Source organism: Papio anubis, chromosome 16 (genome assembly GCF_008728515.1).
Source record: "Papio anubis isolate 15944 chromosome 16, Panubis1.0, whole genome shotgun sequence".
Classification (NCBI taxonomy): Eukaryota; Metazoa; Chordata; class Mammalia; order Primates; family Cercopithecidae; genus Papio; species Papio anubis.
In genome coordinates, this window is record NC_044991.1 from 60,043,050 (window position 1) to 60,061,567 (window position 18,518).

Genomic DNA, 18,518 nt, shown 5'->3' on the forward strand with positions numbered 1-18,518 from the left:
TTTTTTTTTTTTTTTTTTTTTTTTTTTTTTTTTTTTTTTTTTTTTGACGGAGTCTTTACTTTGTCGCCCAGGCTGGAGTGCAGTGGCACCATCTCGGCTCACTGCAAGCTCCGCCTCCCGGGTTCGCGCCATTCTCCTGCCTCAGCCTCCCGAGTAGCTGGGACTACAGGCGCCCGCCACCGCGCCTGGCTAATTTTTTGTATTTTAGTAGAGACGGGGTTTCACCATGTTAGCCAGGATGGTCTCGATCTCCTGACCTCATGATCCGCCCGCCTCAGCCTCCCAAAGTGCAGGGATTACAGGCGTGAGCCACTGCGCCCGGCTTACCTTACTCTTTTTTTGAGATGGAGTTTTGCTCTGTCACCCAGGCTGGAGTGCAACATCAGCTCACTGCATCTCCGCGTCCTGAGTTCAAGTGATTCTCCTGCCTCAGCCTCCGGAGTAGCTGGGACCACAGGCACGTGCCACCACGCCCAGCTACTTTTTGTATTTTAGTAGAGATGGGGTTTCACCATGTTGGCCAGGCTGGTCTCGAACTCCTGACCTCAGGTGATCCACCCGCCTCCGTTTCCCAAAGTGCTGGGATTACAGGCTTGAGCCACTGCACCTGGCCATCTTATTCTTTTTAACAACTGCCCGCTGCTGCATAACTTGGATGTATCGAGAACTATGAAGCTGGTCCTCTATGAATAGGTCTGTTGGTTAGTTCCAGTTTTTAGCTTTTAGGAGCAGCACTGCACTGAACATTCTTGCATGTACTTTTCTGGGCACTAGTGTGAGTATATCGAGAGGACGGATTCTTGGAAGCAGAATTGCCAACAGTCCCATCCCTTTAAATCTGCGAAGTCAAGATAGATGGCTCAAAGCTTGATCTTTCGGGCTGGTGACCTAGTGCTGTCTGGACACTAGCATTCGCTACATGCCAGGCACTGGGGAAGGAGCAGTGAATGAAAGACATCAAGCCCCTGACCTCTGGAGCTGTCATTATAGTTGGGGCGAGATAGACAATTAACCAGCAAATAGAATAAAGGGCATGTCACAGAGTGAGTGAGGACAATGGAGGGCAAGAAAGCTGGGAAGAGGGCAGGGAGAACGGACATGGGAGGAGATGACATTGCTGTTTTATGAATAGGCTAGTCAGGGAGGGCTTCACAGAGGAGGCGGCATCTGCAAAGAGCCTGAAGGAAGTGAGGAAACATGGCCTGCAGTTATCTGGAAGGAGGGTGATGCAGGCAGAGAAGGTAGCAGGTGCAAAGGCCCTTATGGGAGAGCTGGCATGGAATGTTCGAGAATGAGCACTTCTCTCTCTCTCTGTGCCTGTCTGTCTCTCATACTTTTTTCCTCTAATTTGAAAGTGATACATGTCCTTAATTAAAACTAAAAAAATTCAGGCAGAGAGCAGTGGCTCACACCTGTAATCCCAGCCCTTTGGGAGGCCAAGGTGGGAGGATTGCTTGAGCCCAGGAGTTCTAGACCAGCCTGGGCAACATGAGAACTCATCTCTACAAAAAATTTAAAAAATGAGCCAGGTTTGATAGTGTGCACAATGCTCCCAGCTCCTTGGGAGGCTGAGTTGGGAGAATCACTTGAGCCTGCGAGGTCAAGACTGCAGTGAGCCGTGATTGTGCCACTGCACTCCAGCCTGGGCAACACAGCTAGACCTTGTCTCTTAAACAAACAAACCTGACCGGGTGCGATGGCTCACGCCTGCAATTCTAGCCCTTTGGAAGGCAGAGGTGGGCGGATTGCCTGAGCTCAGGAGTTCGAAACCAGCCTGGGCAACACAGTGAAGCCCCATCTCTACTAAAATACAAAAAATTAGCCAGGGGTGGTGGCATGCTCCTGTAGCCCCAGCTAGTCAGGAGGCAGAGGCAGGAGAATTGATTGAACCCAGGAGGCGGAGGTTGCAGTGAGCTGATATTGTGCCACTGCACTCCAGCCTGGGTGACACAGTGAGACTTGACTCCAAAACACCACCACCACCACCACCACCACCACCACTTACGAAAAAAATTCAAACTTTATACAAGTGTATAAAGTAAAAGAATGGCTGCTCCCTTCTTAGCCTTCAGAGGTAATTGCATTAAGACATGTGTTGTAGCCTTCTAGAATTTTTCTGTGCATATACAAGTGCATACATGTATGAATGTATATATGTAAATATAGATATTCTTCACCGAATAATATCATATTGCATATATTATTCCAGGACTTGCTGTTCTTCACCTGACTCCTCATGGGCATCTCTTCATGATGGGGTTTACAGAGCCATGGCATTCCTTTTACTAGTCACATCATGTTCTGGGTACACTGCACAGAGTCTGTCTAGCCATCCGCTGCCACTGGTGGATGGCTAGGTGACCGGGTTTTGCCTCTATAGAAATCATTGCAGTGAACATCCTTGTACATAAATTTTGGACCTCTTGTCTATTTCCAGATATAAAGACCTAGGATTAGAAACACAGTCCTGGAAAGCTTTTGCTGTGTTGCATTATGTTTCAGTGATAACTAGTATTTATTGAGCTCTCAATATCTGTCAGACAATGAACTTAACGGTTTACATGTGTTATTTTTGTTTTTCGAGACAGAGTCTCAGCTCTCTTGCCGAGGCTGGAGTGCAGTGGCACAATCACGGCTCACTGTGGCCTCCACTTCCCAGGCTCAAGCGATTCTCCCATCTCAGCCTTTTGAGTATTAATAGCTGGGACTACAGGTGTGTGCTACTCTGCCTGGCTGGTTAAAAAAAAGTTATTTACAGAGATGGAGTCTCCTTATGTTGCCCAGGCTGGTCTTGACCTTCTGGGCTCAAGCAGTCCTCCTGCCTTGGCCTCCCAAAGTGCTGGGATTACAGTCATAAGCCACCATGCCCAGCTACATGTGTTGTTTTTATTTTGTCCATCAAACAGCCCTGGGAAGTATGTACTATTATTATTTATTTATTTATGAGGGATTTTTGTCTGTTTAATACATCTGAAAAGAATGAATGTGAAAGGAATGTTTAATACATCTGAAAAGAATGTACTATTATTATTATTCCCATTTTATGGCTGAAGAAATAGGCCCAGTGAGGTGAAGTGACTTGCCCAAAATTCTTGTGGCCAGAAAATGACAGAGCCAGGGCCTGATTCTAGGTCTATTTGTTTTTGAAGTTCAAGTTCTTTTAACTCTTTGTGCTGCCACTGTTGGGAATTCCTTGGATTTTTTTATGTGGCTTGGTGATCTGCATGTAATAAGGATTTGTATCATGAATCTTGATTGAATTTTTGGCCAGATAATTACATGCAAAGGATTGAACGTCCGTTGGTGAAATTTGAGGCACTGTGGCTGGCAGGGCTGTGTGTGTGTGTGTGTGGTGTGTGTGCTCCCTCTGGACGCTGACCCTCACCCCTGGCTTCAAGGTGTACAGTCTTCCACCCGCACCACTCCTTGAGCAGCAGGGTCCCTTCTGTCTGGGGCACTTGTGGGCAGAGTGAAGCATTTTAGCGTGGTGCCCTGGAGAGGGTCCAGAGTGCTTGGGTCACCTCTGATCTCAGCCTTTCCTTAGTGGAAGAGAGGCTTGGGTGGGCTGGGGTAAGGACACTTGATGGGGAGTGGGCGGGGATCTTACCTGTTGGGTCTTCCTTCCCATTTTTTCTCTCTGGCCATCCTGGAAGACTGTGAGGCATGGCAGAAAGAGCACTAGGAAGGAGTCCAGGATGCAGATCCAGGCCCAGCTGTGTCCCTGACAGTTTTTATTTTTAATTTTACTTATTTATTTATTTTTGAGATGGAGTCTCACTCTGTTGCCCAGGCTGGAATGCAGTGGTGCAATCTCAGCTCACTGCCACCTCAATCTCCTGGGTTCAAGTGATTCTTGTGCCTCAACCTCCTGAGTAGCTGGCATTATAGGCGTGTGCCACCACACCTGGCTAATTTTGTGTTTTTAATGGAGACAGGGTTTCACCATGTTGTCCAGGCTGGTCTTGAACTCCTGACCTTAAGTGATCCTCCTGCCTCAGCCTTCCAAAGTGCTGGGATTACAGGCGTGAGCCACCGCACCTAGCTAATTTTGTGTTTGTAGTGGAGACGGGGTTTTGCCATGTTGTCCAGGCTGGTCTCGAACTCCTGGCCTCAAGTGATCCTCCTGCCTCGGCCTCCCAAAGTGTTGGGATTACAGGCGTGAGTGATGGCGACCAGCCCCTGACAGTCTTTAGATGAAGCACTTGCCCCTGGCCATCTCCCTAGTAGGGAAGGACCAGATGGCAGGCAGCAGAAAATTGCTCCAAGTTATATGAAATTTAGCCCGTGAGTAGCTGCCATGGCTTCTTCTGAAGGGAACCTCAGGGAGGCCGTTAACCCCCCGTGGTCGAGAAACTATCTGGGATTCCTGGGCTGAGTGAGACTGAAATGCTCACCTTTAGTCCAGCAGCTCTTTCCAAAATGAGCAGCGCAATGTATTGGAGGGAGCTGGATGCAGAATGCAAAAGGAATAGTGTTGGTTACCTGTCCCTTGCAGCCACACGGCTCTGTCCTGCCTAGGGCCACCATTCTGACTGCACTTTTCCTCACTGTGAGTGCTGGATGCTGGCCATGCAGTTGACCCTGTGCTCTCGGCAGGCCGCCCCTCTCCATTCCTGCCAAAGTCCTGGGCACTCATTCACCTTCACCCTACCTGCTCTCACTGTCCCAGGGCTGGCAAAGGAATGGCTGGGAAGGATGCCTCAGCTTTTCCCCAGTTCAGACATGGGAGGCCTTTGTGGTGCTTCACTTTGGTGAATCCTGTGCAGTTATGAGGAACCACATTTTAGAAAAATACTTAATCATTGGAATGTGCTTATGACAAAATGTAAAACATATCCTTTAAAATGACAGTTAATGATTACTGTGAAAGTTGTGTGCACCTTTAATTTTTTTTTTTTATGGTTCTGATTTTTCAAACAAAACTGAGAACATTTGAAACTATTGTTTAGCTGTTTGCTTTTTTTTTTTCAGACCTCACAATTCATGGTGGACGTTTCCTCTCAGCATGTAATAATCTATCCACTTCATTCTGTTTAATAGTTTTATATGGGGGCCTATCTAGGTTTTTTGGAGCCTGAAACTTTTGCAAGAAAAATGCACAAAATTATAAAAAATTAGATACAAAAGTGAATATTTATTTAGAATGAGAAAAAAGTGAAAACAAATTTCAAAACTTACAAATCTGACAATTACAAAAGTCACCAGAACTTTCTATTCTTCCTAGAACCTTGAACTTAAACTTGAACTTAGCCTTGAGCTTCATGAACTTCACCAGTAAATCTGCCACTGGCTGCAGTGTATTTCTTTGGATTCACCAAGATATATTTTTTTATTTATGTAATTTAAATTTTTTTGGAGACAGTCTCGCTCCGTCGCCCAGGCTGGAGGGCAGTGACGCGATCTTGGTTCACTGCAACCTCCACCTCCCAAGTTCCAGCGATTCTCCTTCCTCGGCCTCCCGAGTAGCTGGGATTACAGGCACCCGCCACCATGCCCAGCTGATGTTTGTATTTTTAGCAGAGACAGGGTTTCACCATGTTGGCCAGGCTAGTCTCGAACTCCTGACTTCAGGTGATCCACCCACCTCGGCCTCTGAAAGTGATGGGATTAGAGGCGAGAGCCACCATGCCTGGCCAAAATACATTAAAATCTTAATGGTGATTATTTCTGGGTACTGGGATTTTGTGGGTGATTTTAATTTCCTTTCATATGTCTTTGCTGCCCACATTTTGTACAGTGAGCACTTGCATAAAAAGGGGGAAATTTGACTACCTCATGTAAGTGGAATCATATGTTTGTCTGGCTTATGTCACTTAGCATAATGTACTTTTTGGTTAATTTCCAAGTATTTTACTCTTTTTTGACACTATTGTAAATGGAATTGTTTTTGTAATTTCCTTTTCAGATTGTTCATTGTTAGTATACAGAAATGCAACTAATTTTTTTTTTTTTTTTTTTTTTTTTTTTGAGATAGTCTTGCTCTGTCGCCCAGGCTGCAGTACAATGGCACGATCTCGGCTCACTGCAACCTCCGCCTCCCAGGTTCAAGCGATTCTCCTGCCTCAGCCTCCCGAGTAGCTGGGATTACAGGCGCCTGCCACCACACCTGGCTAATATTTGTATTTTTTGGTAGAGATGGGCTTTCACCATGTTGGCCAGGCTGGTCTCGAACTCCTGACTTCAAGTGATCCACCCACCTCAGCCTCCCAAAGTGCTGAGATTACAGGCATGAGCCACCACGCCCGGCCAATGCAACTGATTTTTATGTGTTGACTTTGTATCCTGCCATTTTGCTGAATTCATTTATTAGCCCCCTTTTTTTGGTGTGGGAGCTTTAGCGTTTTCTACATATAATATCATCTGCAAACTTACAATTTTACTTCTTTCTTTCCAGTTTGGGTGCCTTTTATTTCTTTTTTTACCTAATTGCTCTGGCAGAGCTTCCAGTACTCTGCTGAATAAAAGCAGCAAAAGAGGACATTCTTGCCGTGTTCCTAATTCCAGAGGAAGAGCTTTCAGTCTTTCACTACTGAGTATGATGTTCATTGTGGGTTTTTCATATATGGCTTTTATTATGTTGAGGTAATTTCCTTCTATTCATATATTTTTTTAATTTTGTCAAATCGTTTTCTGCATCAATTAAGATGATCGTGTGGGGTTTTTCTTTTTTCTGTGAAGTGGTATATTATATTTATTGAGTTTTGTATGTTGAATCATCCTTGCATTCCAGGAATAAATATCACTTGATTATGGTATATAATCCTTTTAATATGCTACTGAATTCAGTTTGCTAAATTTTTTTTTGAGAATTTTTAAATATCAGTGTTCATAAGGGATATTTCTCTGTAGTTTTTTTTTTTTTCTTATAGTGTCTTTGTCTGACTTTGATATCAGGGTAATGCTGGCCTCATAGAATGAGTTAGGAAGTGTTATCTCCTCTTTAGTATTCTGGAAAAGTTTGAGAAGGATTGGTATTCATTCTTCCTTAAATGTTTAGTAGAATTCACCAGTGAAGCCATCAAGCTTTGGGTACAAGTGACTTCTGGTTTTTGACCCTGGCACCGGGGCTAGTGGGAAGCAGTTTGAACAGCTAGTTTCGGATTTCTATGACAATAAGGATAATTGAGATTTTTTTCTTTTCTTTTTGTTTCTCCCTCCCCTCCCCTCTCCTCCCCTCCCCTCCCCTTCCCTTCCCTTCTTTTTTTTTTTTTTTTTTTTTAAATAGAGACAGGGTCTCACTATGTTGCCTAGGCTGTCTTGATCTCCTGGGCTCAAGTGATTCAACCACCTCGGCCTCCTGAAGTACTAGGATTACAGGCATGAGCCACCATGAGATTTTTGATAATCGAGATTTTTGTTGGTGGTGGTGACATGCTTTGGGGACACATAAGCTATTACACTGTAAAGTTCTGAGTTAGCAGGAGTGAGGAAGCTTCCAATTTCCCCTTTCTGGCCTGATTCGCTCTACCACCCTGGCTATGCTCTCAGCCTCCTACTGGGTGCCAGGCAAGAAACTTTCTTCTCATGGTTGCCATGCAGAGTAACTTCCCACTGTGGCCCCCACATGAGCCACAGGAGTGACATGTAAGGGAAAAGTGAGCAGAGTGGGGAATTAGCAAAAGGCATATGATCAAAACAAGTCTTGAACAAGAATTTGTTTAAAATGCTTTCTTGATGATTGGCTGGAAAATATGGGTATTTCACTATAGATGTACATGAAGGGGAATGAGTTCCTTCCCCAAATCACTTCGAATTGAGTTACAGGTTGTGAAAATCTTGTCTGAGCCTATGTCGAATCAAACTTGTAAGCCTTCATTTGATAAACATTTATTGATCATGTATTACGTGTCAGGCACCATTGTGGTTACTAAGGACAAAGTAGTGAACAAAAAAGACACAAAATCCCTACCCTCTAGTAGTTCATAGTCCAGTATGATGTTCCTTGTCACCAGCCAGATAGGAAGGGTGGGACCACCATCACCACTTTCACTGGGCATCTAGGAAATTGGGGGACCAGGAGGGTGTGGTGACTCGCTGGGGTCCCTCAGCACCATGTGACACTTGCTCACAGCCCTGCTGAGCTGGGCCCTCCTGTCTTCCTCAGATAATCTTCCTGCAGACCAGGCCTCGCCTGCCATACACGGCTGCCCTGCTGAGCAGCTGCATGGACGGCTACATCTACGCCTGGTCCCTCCACGGGAGCGGAGGCCTGCTGGGGAAGTTCCCTGTGGACCTAGACAATGAAAATGTTGTTGTGGGTGCCATGGCCACTGATAAAAATGACTGGATCCTCATCACAGGGGATTGTAAAGGATACATCAAGGTGAGGAAGAACTGGCAGGAAGATTGAGGAGCTGGTGCCAGCCAAGTGTCCAACCACCTCTTCGCTGCGCATGGCCCTTGCCTAGTTCCTACTCCCTCTGGGTACTGGTTCCATTTGTAAAACAATGCAGGGAGGAGGGTGGATTACCTTAGGAGTCCTCTCCTGCTCTGCTAAGCTCAGTGACAGGGACTTGGTTCAAAAAGCCTTCCCCGGAGAATTCCGTGCTCCATCACTGTCTTCTCCAACTCCCTCATCCCCCAGTCGTGTGGCTAATCTAGGATCAGCTGTCTCAGGAGCTGATTTTGTGCCTTGTGGCAAGACATGAGGCAGGGGTGTGCTGTCCTTGAGCTGGTCACACCCTTCCTGCCTGCTAATCCATGAGTCTGGCCTAGAAGATCCCTAAGGCCCTTTCTGGCCCTAGTGGTGAGGTATCTCAGAGATGTAAGAACTACCCCCTACCCCCACCAAATGAAGAGGAATGTTCTGGGAGGAGCCCACAGAGTGAGTTGGGTTCTGGGTCAAGGGGTGTGAGGCCACTAACCCACATGTTGTGTCTAGATCTGGGACATCAAGGATTACTGCATGTTGATTGATAAACAGCCATTCCAATCCAATGTGGCCAAGGTTGTCTCTGAAGCATACAACAAGTTCCGGTTATTAATTCCTCAGCAGCTTGGGACCAGCTTCCCGCACTACATTCCCTTGGAGGATAAAGAGGTAGGAGGATTATTACTGGAGGGTTGCTCAGGAAAGTGCCTTTGAGCCCCACAAATGAGCTAGGACCATAGACTAACTCAAACCCAAGAAAAATACGCTTACTAAAAGATAAGAGCAAAAATATTGATAGAATTAGTATTCGTGGCCAGGAACAGTGGCCCACACCTGTAACCCCAGCACTTTGGGAGGCCAAGGCAGGTGGATCACCAGGTCAGGAGCTTGAGACCAGCCTGACCAACATGGTGAAAATATAAAAATTAGCCAGGTGTGGTGCGCCTTAATCCCAGCTACTCAGGAGGCTGAGGCAGGAGAATCGCTTGAACCCGGAAGGCAGAGGTTGTAGTGAGCTGCGATTGCACCATTGCACTCCGGCCTGGGCAACACAGCAAGACTTCATCTCAAAAAAAAAAAAAAAGGATTAGTATTTGTAATAGTGCCACATTAGAAACAACCCAAATGCCCATCACCGTAGACTGGAAAATAAATTACAAATAAATTACAGTGTAATATCTGGCACCAGAAATGAATTTACTCACTACAAAATGGAGAACTCTTCAAACGATTTAGGCAAAAGAAGTCAGACACAGAAGAATACGTATTAGAAATGATTGTTTTTGTTGGGGAAGTGGAGAGGCTGGAAGTAATCATGAAGGGGACTTCTGGGGAGGTTGGCAATGTTCTGCTTCATTAACAGGCCTGATCATGCAGTTGTGTTCAGTTTCTAAAAATTTATTCAGTGGTGGGCCGGGCATGGTGGCTCGCTCCTGTAATCCCAGCACTTTGGGAGGCCAAGGCTGGTGGATCATCTGAGGTCAGGAGTTCAAGACCAGCCTGGCCAACATGTTGAAACCCCATCTCTACTAAAAATACAAAAATCAACTGGGTGTAGTGGTGCATGCCTGTAATCCTAGCTACTTGGGAGGCTGAGGCACAAGAATTGCTTGAACCCGGGAGGCAGAGGTTGCAGTGAGCCAAGATTGTTCTATTGCCTTCCAGCCTGGGTGACAGAGTGAGAATCTGTTTCAAAAAAAAAAAATTCAGTGCTATACTTATGTACAATTTTCTATGTGTATATTATACATCAGTGAAAGTTTTAAAAAGTCAGGTAACATAAAAAGACTTACAGCGAAGAGTCTAAGTCCCTTCCTGTTCCCCCAAACAGTTCATGCTCCCTGAAGTAACCACATGTGTTGATTTTTGTTATTCCTCCAGTATTTACTTATGCAAACACAATGTGTAAAGTTATTTTCCACTGAAGGTATCATCTCACTTATACTGGTACTCATCTTGCTTTTCTTGCTGTATGATGTATCTTGGAGACCTTTACATAGCAGCACACTATCCCATTTTAAGGTACATTTGTCTTTAAAAAAATCTTACACAAAAGTGAATAGTGAATGTTATTTCACATATGTGAAGGCATTTCTGTAAGAGATGTTCTTGCAAGTGGGATTGCTAAGTAAAAGGGTTACATGCATTTGCAATTTTGGTAGCCCTCTTAAAGGCAGGTAAGACTACTCTTACCTGAATCTTTGCATGAGTATGTTATGGCCAGTTCATTTTAGTATGAAGAGAATGTCATTATATTCAAATCTCTTGGGAACTGATTACCCACAGCATCAGTAGGTGAAGAATTTATAATGTGGATACAATCATTATAAGAATAATATTTATTTACTGCTTGCAATGTTCCAGGGATGGTGATAGGTACGTTATGTATGCATTCATTAATCTCCATAATGACTCATGAGGAAGATGATATTTTTCAGATGAGGAAGTAATGAAACTGAAGAGCTGAGAGGCTCATCTAAGCTCCAGTAGCAACCAGTGTAGACCTGAGACTAAACCTAAGTCTGTCTGACTGCAGAATCTGTGTTCCTGATCATCTGCTCTTAGTTTTATAATGATATATTTTAAACAATTGGGATTATATTGTATGTAACTGGAATTTCCTATGCCATCAAATATTCTTTTTTCTTTGAAAATTTTATTAATATTGTTTCAGATAGATACATCATAATTGTGTACATTTCTGAGGTGCAGTGTGCTGTTTTGATCTGTGTACACATGTGGAATGATTAAATCAAGCCAGTTAACATATCTATCACCTCACTTACTTCTAATTTTTATGGTGAGAGATTTAAAATTTACCCTTTTAGTTATGTTGAAGTATGCAATATATTATTGGCTATAGTCACTGTGCTGTGCAGTAGATCTCAAAACTTACTCCTCCTGTCTGACTGAAACTTGGAACCCCTTTGACCAATAACTTCCCCTTCTCTCTCCCTCATTCCCAACCCCACCCTCTAAGCCTCTGGTAACCATCATTCTCCTTTCTACTTCTTTTTAAAAACCTCTTTTTGGCCGGATGCAGTGGCTCATGCCTGTAATGCCAGTACTTTGGGAGGCCGAGGCGGAAGGATCACCTGAGATCAGGAGTTCAAGACCACCCCGGCCCACATGGTAAAACCCTGTCTCTACTGAAAATATAAAATTAGCTGGGCATGGTGATACGTGCCTGTAATCCCAGCTATTCCAGAGGCTGAGGCATGAAATCTCTTGAACCTGAGAGGCGGAGGTTGCAGTGAGCTGAGGTTGCGCCACTGCACTCCAGCCTGGGCAACAAAGTGAGTCTGTCTCAAAAAATTAATCAAACCAAATCAAATAAAAAACATTTTTTTTTTTTTTTTTGGTAGCGATGAGGTCTCACTATGTTGCCCAGGCTGGTCTTGAACTCCTGGGCTCAAGGAATCCTCCTGCCTTGGCCTCCCAAAGTGCTGGGATTACAGGTGTGAGCCACCACGCCCAGCCCTTTCTAATTCCATGAGTTTGACTTTTTATGATTCCATATATAAATACGATCATGCAGTATTTTTCTTTCATGCCTGGCTTATTTCACTTAGTATAATATCTTCCGGATTTGTCTATGTTGTCCCAAATGACAGGATTTTTTTCTCTTTTAAGGCTGAATAGTATTCCGTTAAGTATATACACCACATTTTCATTATCCATTCATCCATTGATGGCCCCTTGGGTTGATTCCATATCTTGGCTATTGTGAAAAGTGCTGCAGTGAACATGGGAGTGCAGGTATTTTTTTGACATACTGATATGACATATTGATCTCTTTTGGATATATACCCAGAAGTGGAATTGCTAGATGATATAGTCGTTTAGTTCTAATTTTAGTTTTTTAAGGAAACCCCATACTATTTATCATAGTGGTTGATTTGGCTTTGTTGTATCCCCACACAAATCTCATCTTGAATTGCAGCTCTCATAATCCCCATGTGTTGTGGGAGGGACCTGGTGGGAGGTAATTGAATTGTGGGCCACCCTATGCCATTCTCATGGTAGTGAATAAGTCTCATGAGAAAAGATGGTTTTATAAAGGGCAGTTCCCCTGCTCATGCTCTCTTGCCTACTGCCATGTAAGAGGTGCCTTTCCTCCTCTTTCACCTTCTGCCATGATTGTGAGGCCTCTCCAGCCATGTGGAACTGTGAGTCCATTAAACCTCTTTACTTTATAAATTACCTAGTCTCAGGTATGTCTTTTTTTTTTTTTTTTTTTTTGGAGACGGAGTCTCGCTTTGTCGCCCAGGCTGGAGTGCAGTGGCCGGATCTCAGCTCACTGCAAGCTCCGCCTCCCGGGTTCACGCCATTCTCCTGCCTCAGCCTCCCGAGTAGCTGGGACTACAGGCGCCCGCCACCTCGCCCGGCTAGTTTTTTGTATTTTTTTTAGTAGAGACGGGGTTTCACCGTGTTAGCCAGGATGGTCTCGATCTCCCGACCTCGTGATCCGCCCGTCTCGGCCTCCCAAAGTGCTGGGATTACAGGCTTGAGCCACCGCGCCCGGCCCAGGTATGTCTTTATTAGCAGCATGAGAACAGACCAATACAGTGGTTGTACTAATTTACATTCCCTCCAACATTGTACAAGGGTTTTCTTCTTTCTGCATCCTCACCAACACTTATTTCTTGTCTTTTTGATAACATCTAATCTAACAGATGTAAGATGGTATCTCATTGTGGTTTAATTTGTTTTTCCTAATGATTAGTGGTGCTCAGCATTTTTTTCTTGAACCTGTTGGCCATTTGAATGTCTTCTTTTGAGAAATGTCTCTTCCGATGCTTTGCCCCTTTCCTTCCTTTCCTTTCCTTTCTTTTCCTTTCCTTTTTCCTTTACAGGCACAAGCTACCACACCCGGCTAATTTTGTATTTTTTGAAAGAGATGAGGTGTCACCTTGTTAGTCAGGCTGGTCCCAAACTCCTGACCTCAAGTGATCCACCTGCCTCGGCCTCCCAAACTGCTAGAATTACAGGCGTGAGCCACTGCGCCTGGCCACTTTGCCTATTTTATGTTATTTTATTTTGAGATGGAGTTTTGCTCTTATTGCCCAGACTGGAGTGCAATGGCGCGATCTTGGCTCATCACAACCTCCGCCTCCCAGGTTCAAGCGATTCTCCTATCTCAGCCTTCCCAAGTAGCTGGAATTACAGGCATGTGCCACCACTCCCAGCTAATTTTGTATTTTTAGTAGAGATGGGGTTTCTCCATGTTGGTCAGGCTGGTCTTGAACTCCTGACCTCAGGTGATCTGCCCACCTTGGCCTCCCAAAGTGCTGGGATTACAAGAGTGAGTGTGCCCGGCCCACTTTGTCCATTTCCTAATTGGGTTATTCATTTTCTGGCTATTGAGTTGTTTGAGTTTCTTATTTATTGTAGATGTTACTCTCTTATCAGATGTATGATTTACATACATTTTCTGTCACTCTATGGGTTATCTCTTCACTTTGTTCATTGTTTCCTTTCTGTCCAAAAGCTTTGTATTTTGTCTAAAATCCCATTTGTCTATTTTTGCATTTATTTATTTATTTATTTATTTATTTATATTTTTATTTTTTATTTTTGTGAGATGGAGTCTTGCTCTGTCACCCAGGCTGGAGTGCAGTGGTGCAATCTCAGCTCACTGCAATCTCTGTCTCCCAAGTTCAAGCAAGTCTCCTACCTCAACCTCCTAAGTAGCTGGGATTATAGGCATGTGCCACCATGCCTGGCTATTTTTTGTATTTTTTTGCTAGAGACAGGATTTCACCATGTTGACCAGGCTGGTGTTGAACTCTTGACCTCAGGCAATCCACCTGCCTCAGCCTCCCAAAGTGCTGGGATTACAGGTGTGAGCCGTCACGCCTATTTTTGCTTTTATTACCTGTGCTTTTGGGGTCATAGCTAAATAACCATTGCTTAGATCAATGTCATGGAGCTTTTCCTCTAGGTATTCTTGTAGTTGTTTTACAGTCTCAGATCTTATATTTAAGACTTTAATCCATTTTAAGTTGATTTTTTATACTGTGTGAGATAAGGATCCAGTTTTCCTAGTACAGTTTATTGAAAAGACTGTCTTTTCCTCATTATGTATTATTAACAACTTTGTCAAAAATCAATTGACAATTAATGCATGGGTTTATTTCTGGATTTTCTATCCTGTTACATTAGTTGATGTGTCTATTTTTATGTCAGCACCATATTGTTCTGATTATATTAGCTTTATAATATATTTTGAAATCAGGGACTGGATGTCTTTAGCTTTGTTCTTTTTGCTCCAGATTGTTTTGGCTAGCCAGGGCCTTTTATGGTTGCATGTGAATTTAAGGATTATTTTATTTCTATAAGAAATGACATTGGAATTTTGATAGGGATGGCACTGAATCTGCAGATTGCTTTGGGTAGTATGAATATTTTAATAATATTCTTCTAATTTATCAACACAAGATAGCTTTCCATTTATTTGTGTTTTCTTAGTTTTTTTAAACGTTTTAGTTTCCTGTGTACAGATCTTTTAACTCCTTGGTTAAATTTACCCTTAAGTATTTTATTTTATTTTAGTTACTACCACATGCCTGGCTAATTTTGTATTTTTAGTAGAGACAGGGTTTCTCCATGTTAGTCAGGCTGGTCTCGAACTCCAGACCTCAGGTGATCCGCCTACCTCGGACTCCCAAACTGCTGGTATTGTAGGCATGAGCCACTGCACCCAGCTGAAAACCACACTTTCTATTGATTAAATAATATTTCATCTCATGGAATTACAAATTTTCATTTTATGAGGTTATAATCACTTATTTAGCTTGTTATCTTATTTTTGTACATTAATATGGTTTCTAACTCTTCATTATCAAAAAAGAAAATGAACAAAACCGTAGAAAGACACAAACTACTAAAGTTGACTTAAGAAGAAATAGAAAATCTGAAGATATAAAAAATCTGAATGTAATAAGTAAGGAGACTGGATTAGTAATAAAATTTCCCACAAAGAAAAGTCCACATTCAGATGGTTTCACTGGTAAATTCTACCAAATATTTAAAGAATGTGTTTTTTTTTTTTTGAGACAGAGTCTCACTCTATTGCCCAGGTTGGAGTACAATGGTGTGATCTCGGCTCACTGTAACCTCTGCCTCCCAGGTTCAAGTGATTCTCCTGCCTCGGCCTCCTGAGTAGCTGGGATTACAGGCATGCACCACCATGCCTGGCTAATTTTTGTATTTTTAGTAGAGACAGCGTTTCACTATGTTGGCTAGGCTGGTCTTGAACTCCCAACCTTGTGATCTGTCCACCTTGGCCTCCCAAAGTGCTGGGATTACAGGCGTGAGCCACTGTGCCTGGCTAAAGAATTAATGTCAATTGCTCACAAACTCTTCCAAAAGAGTTCTCTATGAGGCCAGTATTACCTTGACACCAAAACCAGATAAAGATATCACAGGAAAATAAAACTACAGACCTAATATTTTTATGAATATAGATACAAAAATCTTCAAAATACTAGCAAATTGAAGCCAGCAACATATGAAAATGATTATACACCATGACCAAGTAAGATTTATCCCAGGAATGCAAAGTTGGCTTAATATCTGAAATAAATTAATGTAATACACCATATTAACTGAATAAAAAACAAAAGCCATATGATTATGCCAATAGATGCAGAAAGAGCATTTAACAAAATTGAACACTGTTTTCTGATTAAAACACCCAATAAACTAGAAATAGAAACTCCTTCAACCTGATAAAAGCCATCTATGAAAACTCACAGGTAGCATAAAACTTCATATTGAAATATTAAATACTTTCCTGTAAAATCGGAAATAAAACAAGAATGCTTACTCTTGCCACCCCAATTTAACATTTTACTGGGAAGTCAATTAGGCAAGAAAATGAAATAAAAGATATCTATATTGGGGAGGAAGAAATTAACTATCTCTATCTGCAGATGACATGATCTTTTATCTAGAAATCCTAAAGAATTTATTAAAAACTATTAAAACTAATAAATTCAGTAGGGTTGCTTGATATAAGATAAATATACAAAATCAATATATTTATATACACTAGCAATAAACAATCTGAAAATGAATAAAAATTTCACTTATAATCGCATCAAAAAAATTTAGGAATAAATTTGGAAAAGTAGTGCAAAACTTGATCCCTAAAAATTATATAACATTGAAAGACATGAAAGAATACCCAAATAAATGGAAATATATCTCATGTTCATTGATTGGAAGACTGGATGTTGTTAACATAGCATATTCCCCAAATTGATTTAATGCAATGTATATCAAAATCCCAGCTACTTTCTCTTCTTTTCTTTTCCTTTTCCTTTTCCTCTTCCTCTTCCTCTTTCTCTTTCTTTCTTTCTTTTCTTTCTTTCTCTCTTTCTTTCTTTTCTTCTTTCTCTCTCTCCCTTCTTTCTATTCTTTCTCTCTCCCTTCCTTCTTTTCTTTTCTTTCTCTGTCTCTCTCTTCCCTCCCTCCCTCCCTCCTTCCTTCCTTCCTTCCTTCCTTCCTTCCTTCCTTCCTTCCTTCCTTCCTTTCTCTCTCTCTCTCTCTCTTCCTTTCTTTTTGACAGTCTCACTCTGTTGCCCAAGCTTGAGTGCAATGGCGCAATCTCAGCTCACTGCAACCTCCGCCTCCCAGGTTCAAACGATTCTTCTGCCTCAGCCTCCAGAGTAGCTGGGACTACAGGCGTGTGCCACCGTGCCTGACTAATTTTTTTGTATTTTTAGTAGAGACGGGTTTCACTGTATTGGTCAGGCTGCTCTGGAACTCCTGACCTTGTGGTCCGCCCACCTTGGCCTCTCAAAGTGCTTGAATTGCAGGCATGAGCCACCTCGCCCGGCCGGCTGGCTTTTTTTTCTTTTTTCCTTCCTTCCTTCCCTCTCTCCCTCCCTCTCTCCTTCCCCGCTTCCCTTCCTCCCTCCCTTCCTTCTCTCTCTCTCTCTTTTTCTTTCTCTCCTTCCTTCTTTCCTTCTCTCTCTCTCTCTCTTTTTTTCTTTTCTTTGACAGAGTCTTGCTGTGGTACCCAGGCTGGAGTGCAGTGGTACCATCTTGGTTCTGGCTTCCCTCCCAGATTCATGATTCTCCTGCCTCAACCTCCCGAGTAGCTGGGATTACAGGTGCACCACCTTTCAGCTAATTTTTGTATTTCAGTAGAGATGGGGTTTTGCCATGATTACCAGCCCAGGCTGGTCTTGAACTCCCTGACCTCAGGTGATCCACTAGCCTCAGCCTCCCAAAAGTGCTAGGATTACAGGTACATGGGCAGCGCTGTGCCTGCACCTGCCTTCTCCCTCCACTCGTCCCTCCTCTCCCTCCTCCCTCCCTCCCTCCCTTCCTTCCTTCCTTCCTTCCTTCCTTCCTTCCTTCCTTCCTTCCTTCCTTCCTTCTTTTTTGGAAATACAAGGGATCTAGTTAGTAAGAAAAAAGTCTTGAGAAAGAACAGAGTTGAAGGACTCACAATTCCCAAGTTCAAAACTGAATATAGGATGAATAGTAAAAAGAAAAGCGTGTAAAATAGAAGGAATAGAATTTAGTTAAAAAATAAATTCTCACGTTTATGATCAATTGATTTTTGACAACAATGCTGAGACAATCAAATGGGGAGAAATATATTTTTTAAAAAATGTCCTGCTGGGACAATAGGGATAACTTTATCTGTATTAGAAGAATGAAGTTAGACTCCTACCTCGTAACACACAAAAAAATTAACTCCAAATGGATCATAGACCTAAATGTAAGAGCTAAAATTGTAAGACTTTTAGAAGAAAATAAAAAATAAGTGCAAAATATTTGTGACCTTAGACAGTGTATCTTAGATATGACAGCAAAAACAAGCTACAAAAGACAAAAACAGATAAATTGGACTTTGTCAAAATTAAAAACTTTTGGACTGTAAAGGATACCATCAAGAAAGTGAAAAGATAACCTTAGAGAAAATACTTGCAAATCATGTATCTGATAAGGGACTAGTGCCCAGAATATATAAAGAACTCTTGCAACTTGATAAAAAAGATAAATAAACAAATTAAAATATGGGTAAAGGATCTAAATAAACATTTCTTCAAAGAAGATGTACAAATGGCTAATAAGTATATTAAATGGTGCTAAACATCATTAGCTATCAGGGAAATGCATATCAAAA

General features: G+C 42.6%; 1 protein-coding gene across 5 annotated transcripts in view; it reads left to right on the top strand.

Moving 5' to 3' along the window:
* Positions 1-18,518, top strand: part of EFCAB8 (EF-hand calcium binding domain 8) — a 104,516-nt gene that overhangs the window by 69,122 nt on the left and 16,876 nt on the right. For 4 of the 5 annotated variants that reach the window (XM_009216328.4, XM_021921134.2, XM_021921136.2 and 1 more), the window contains 2 exons: positions 8,105-8,323; positions 8,882-9,040. The exons of the other annotated variant lie outside the window; for it this stretch is intronic. In XM_009216328.4, the coding sequence (XP_009214592.1) occupies positions 8,105-8,323; positions 8,882-9,040 (378 nt within the window). The remainder of the gene's footprint in view (positions 1-8,104; positions 8,324-8,881; positions 9,041-18,518) is intronic. 5 annotated transcript variants of the gene reach the window in all.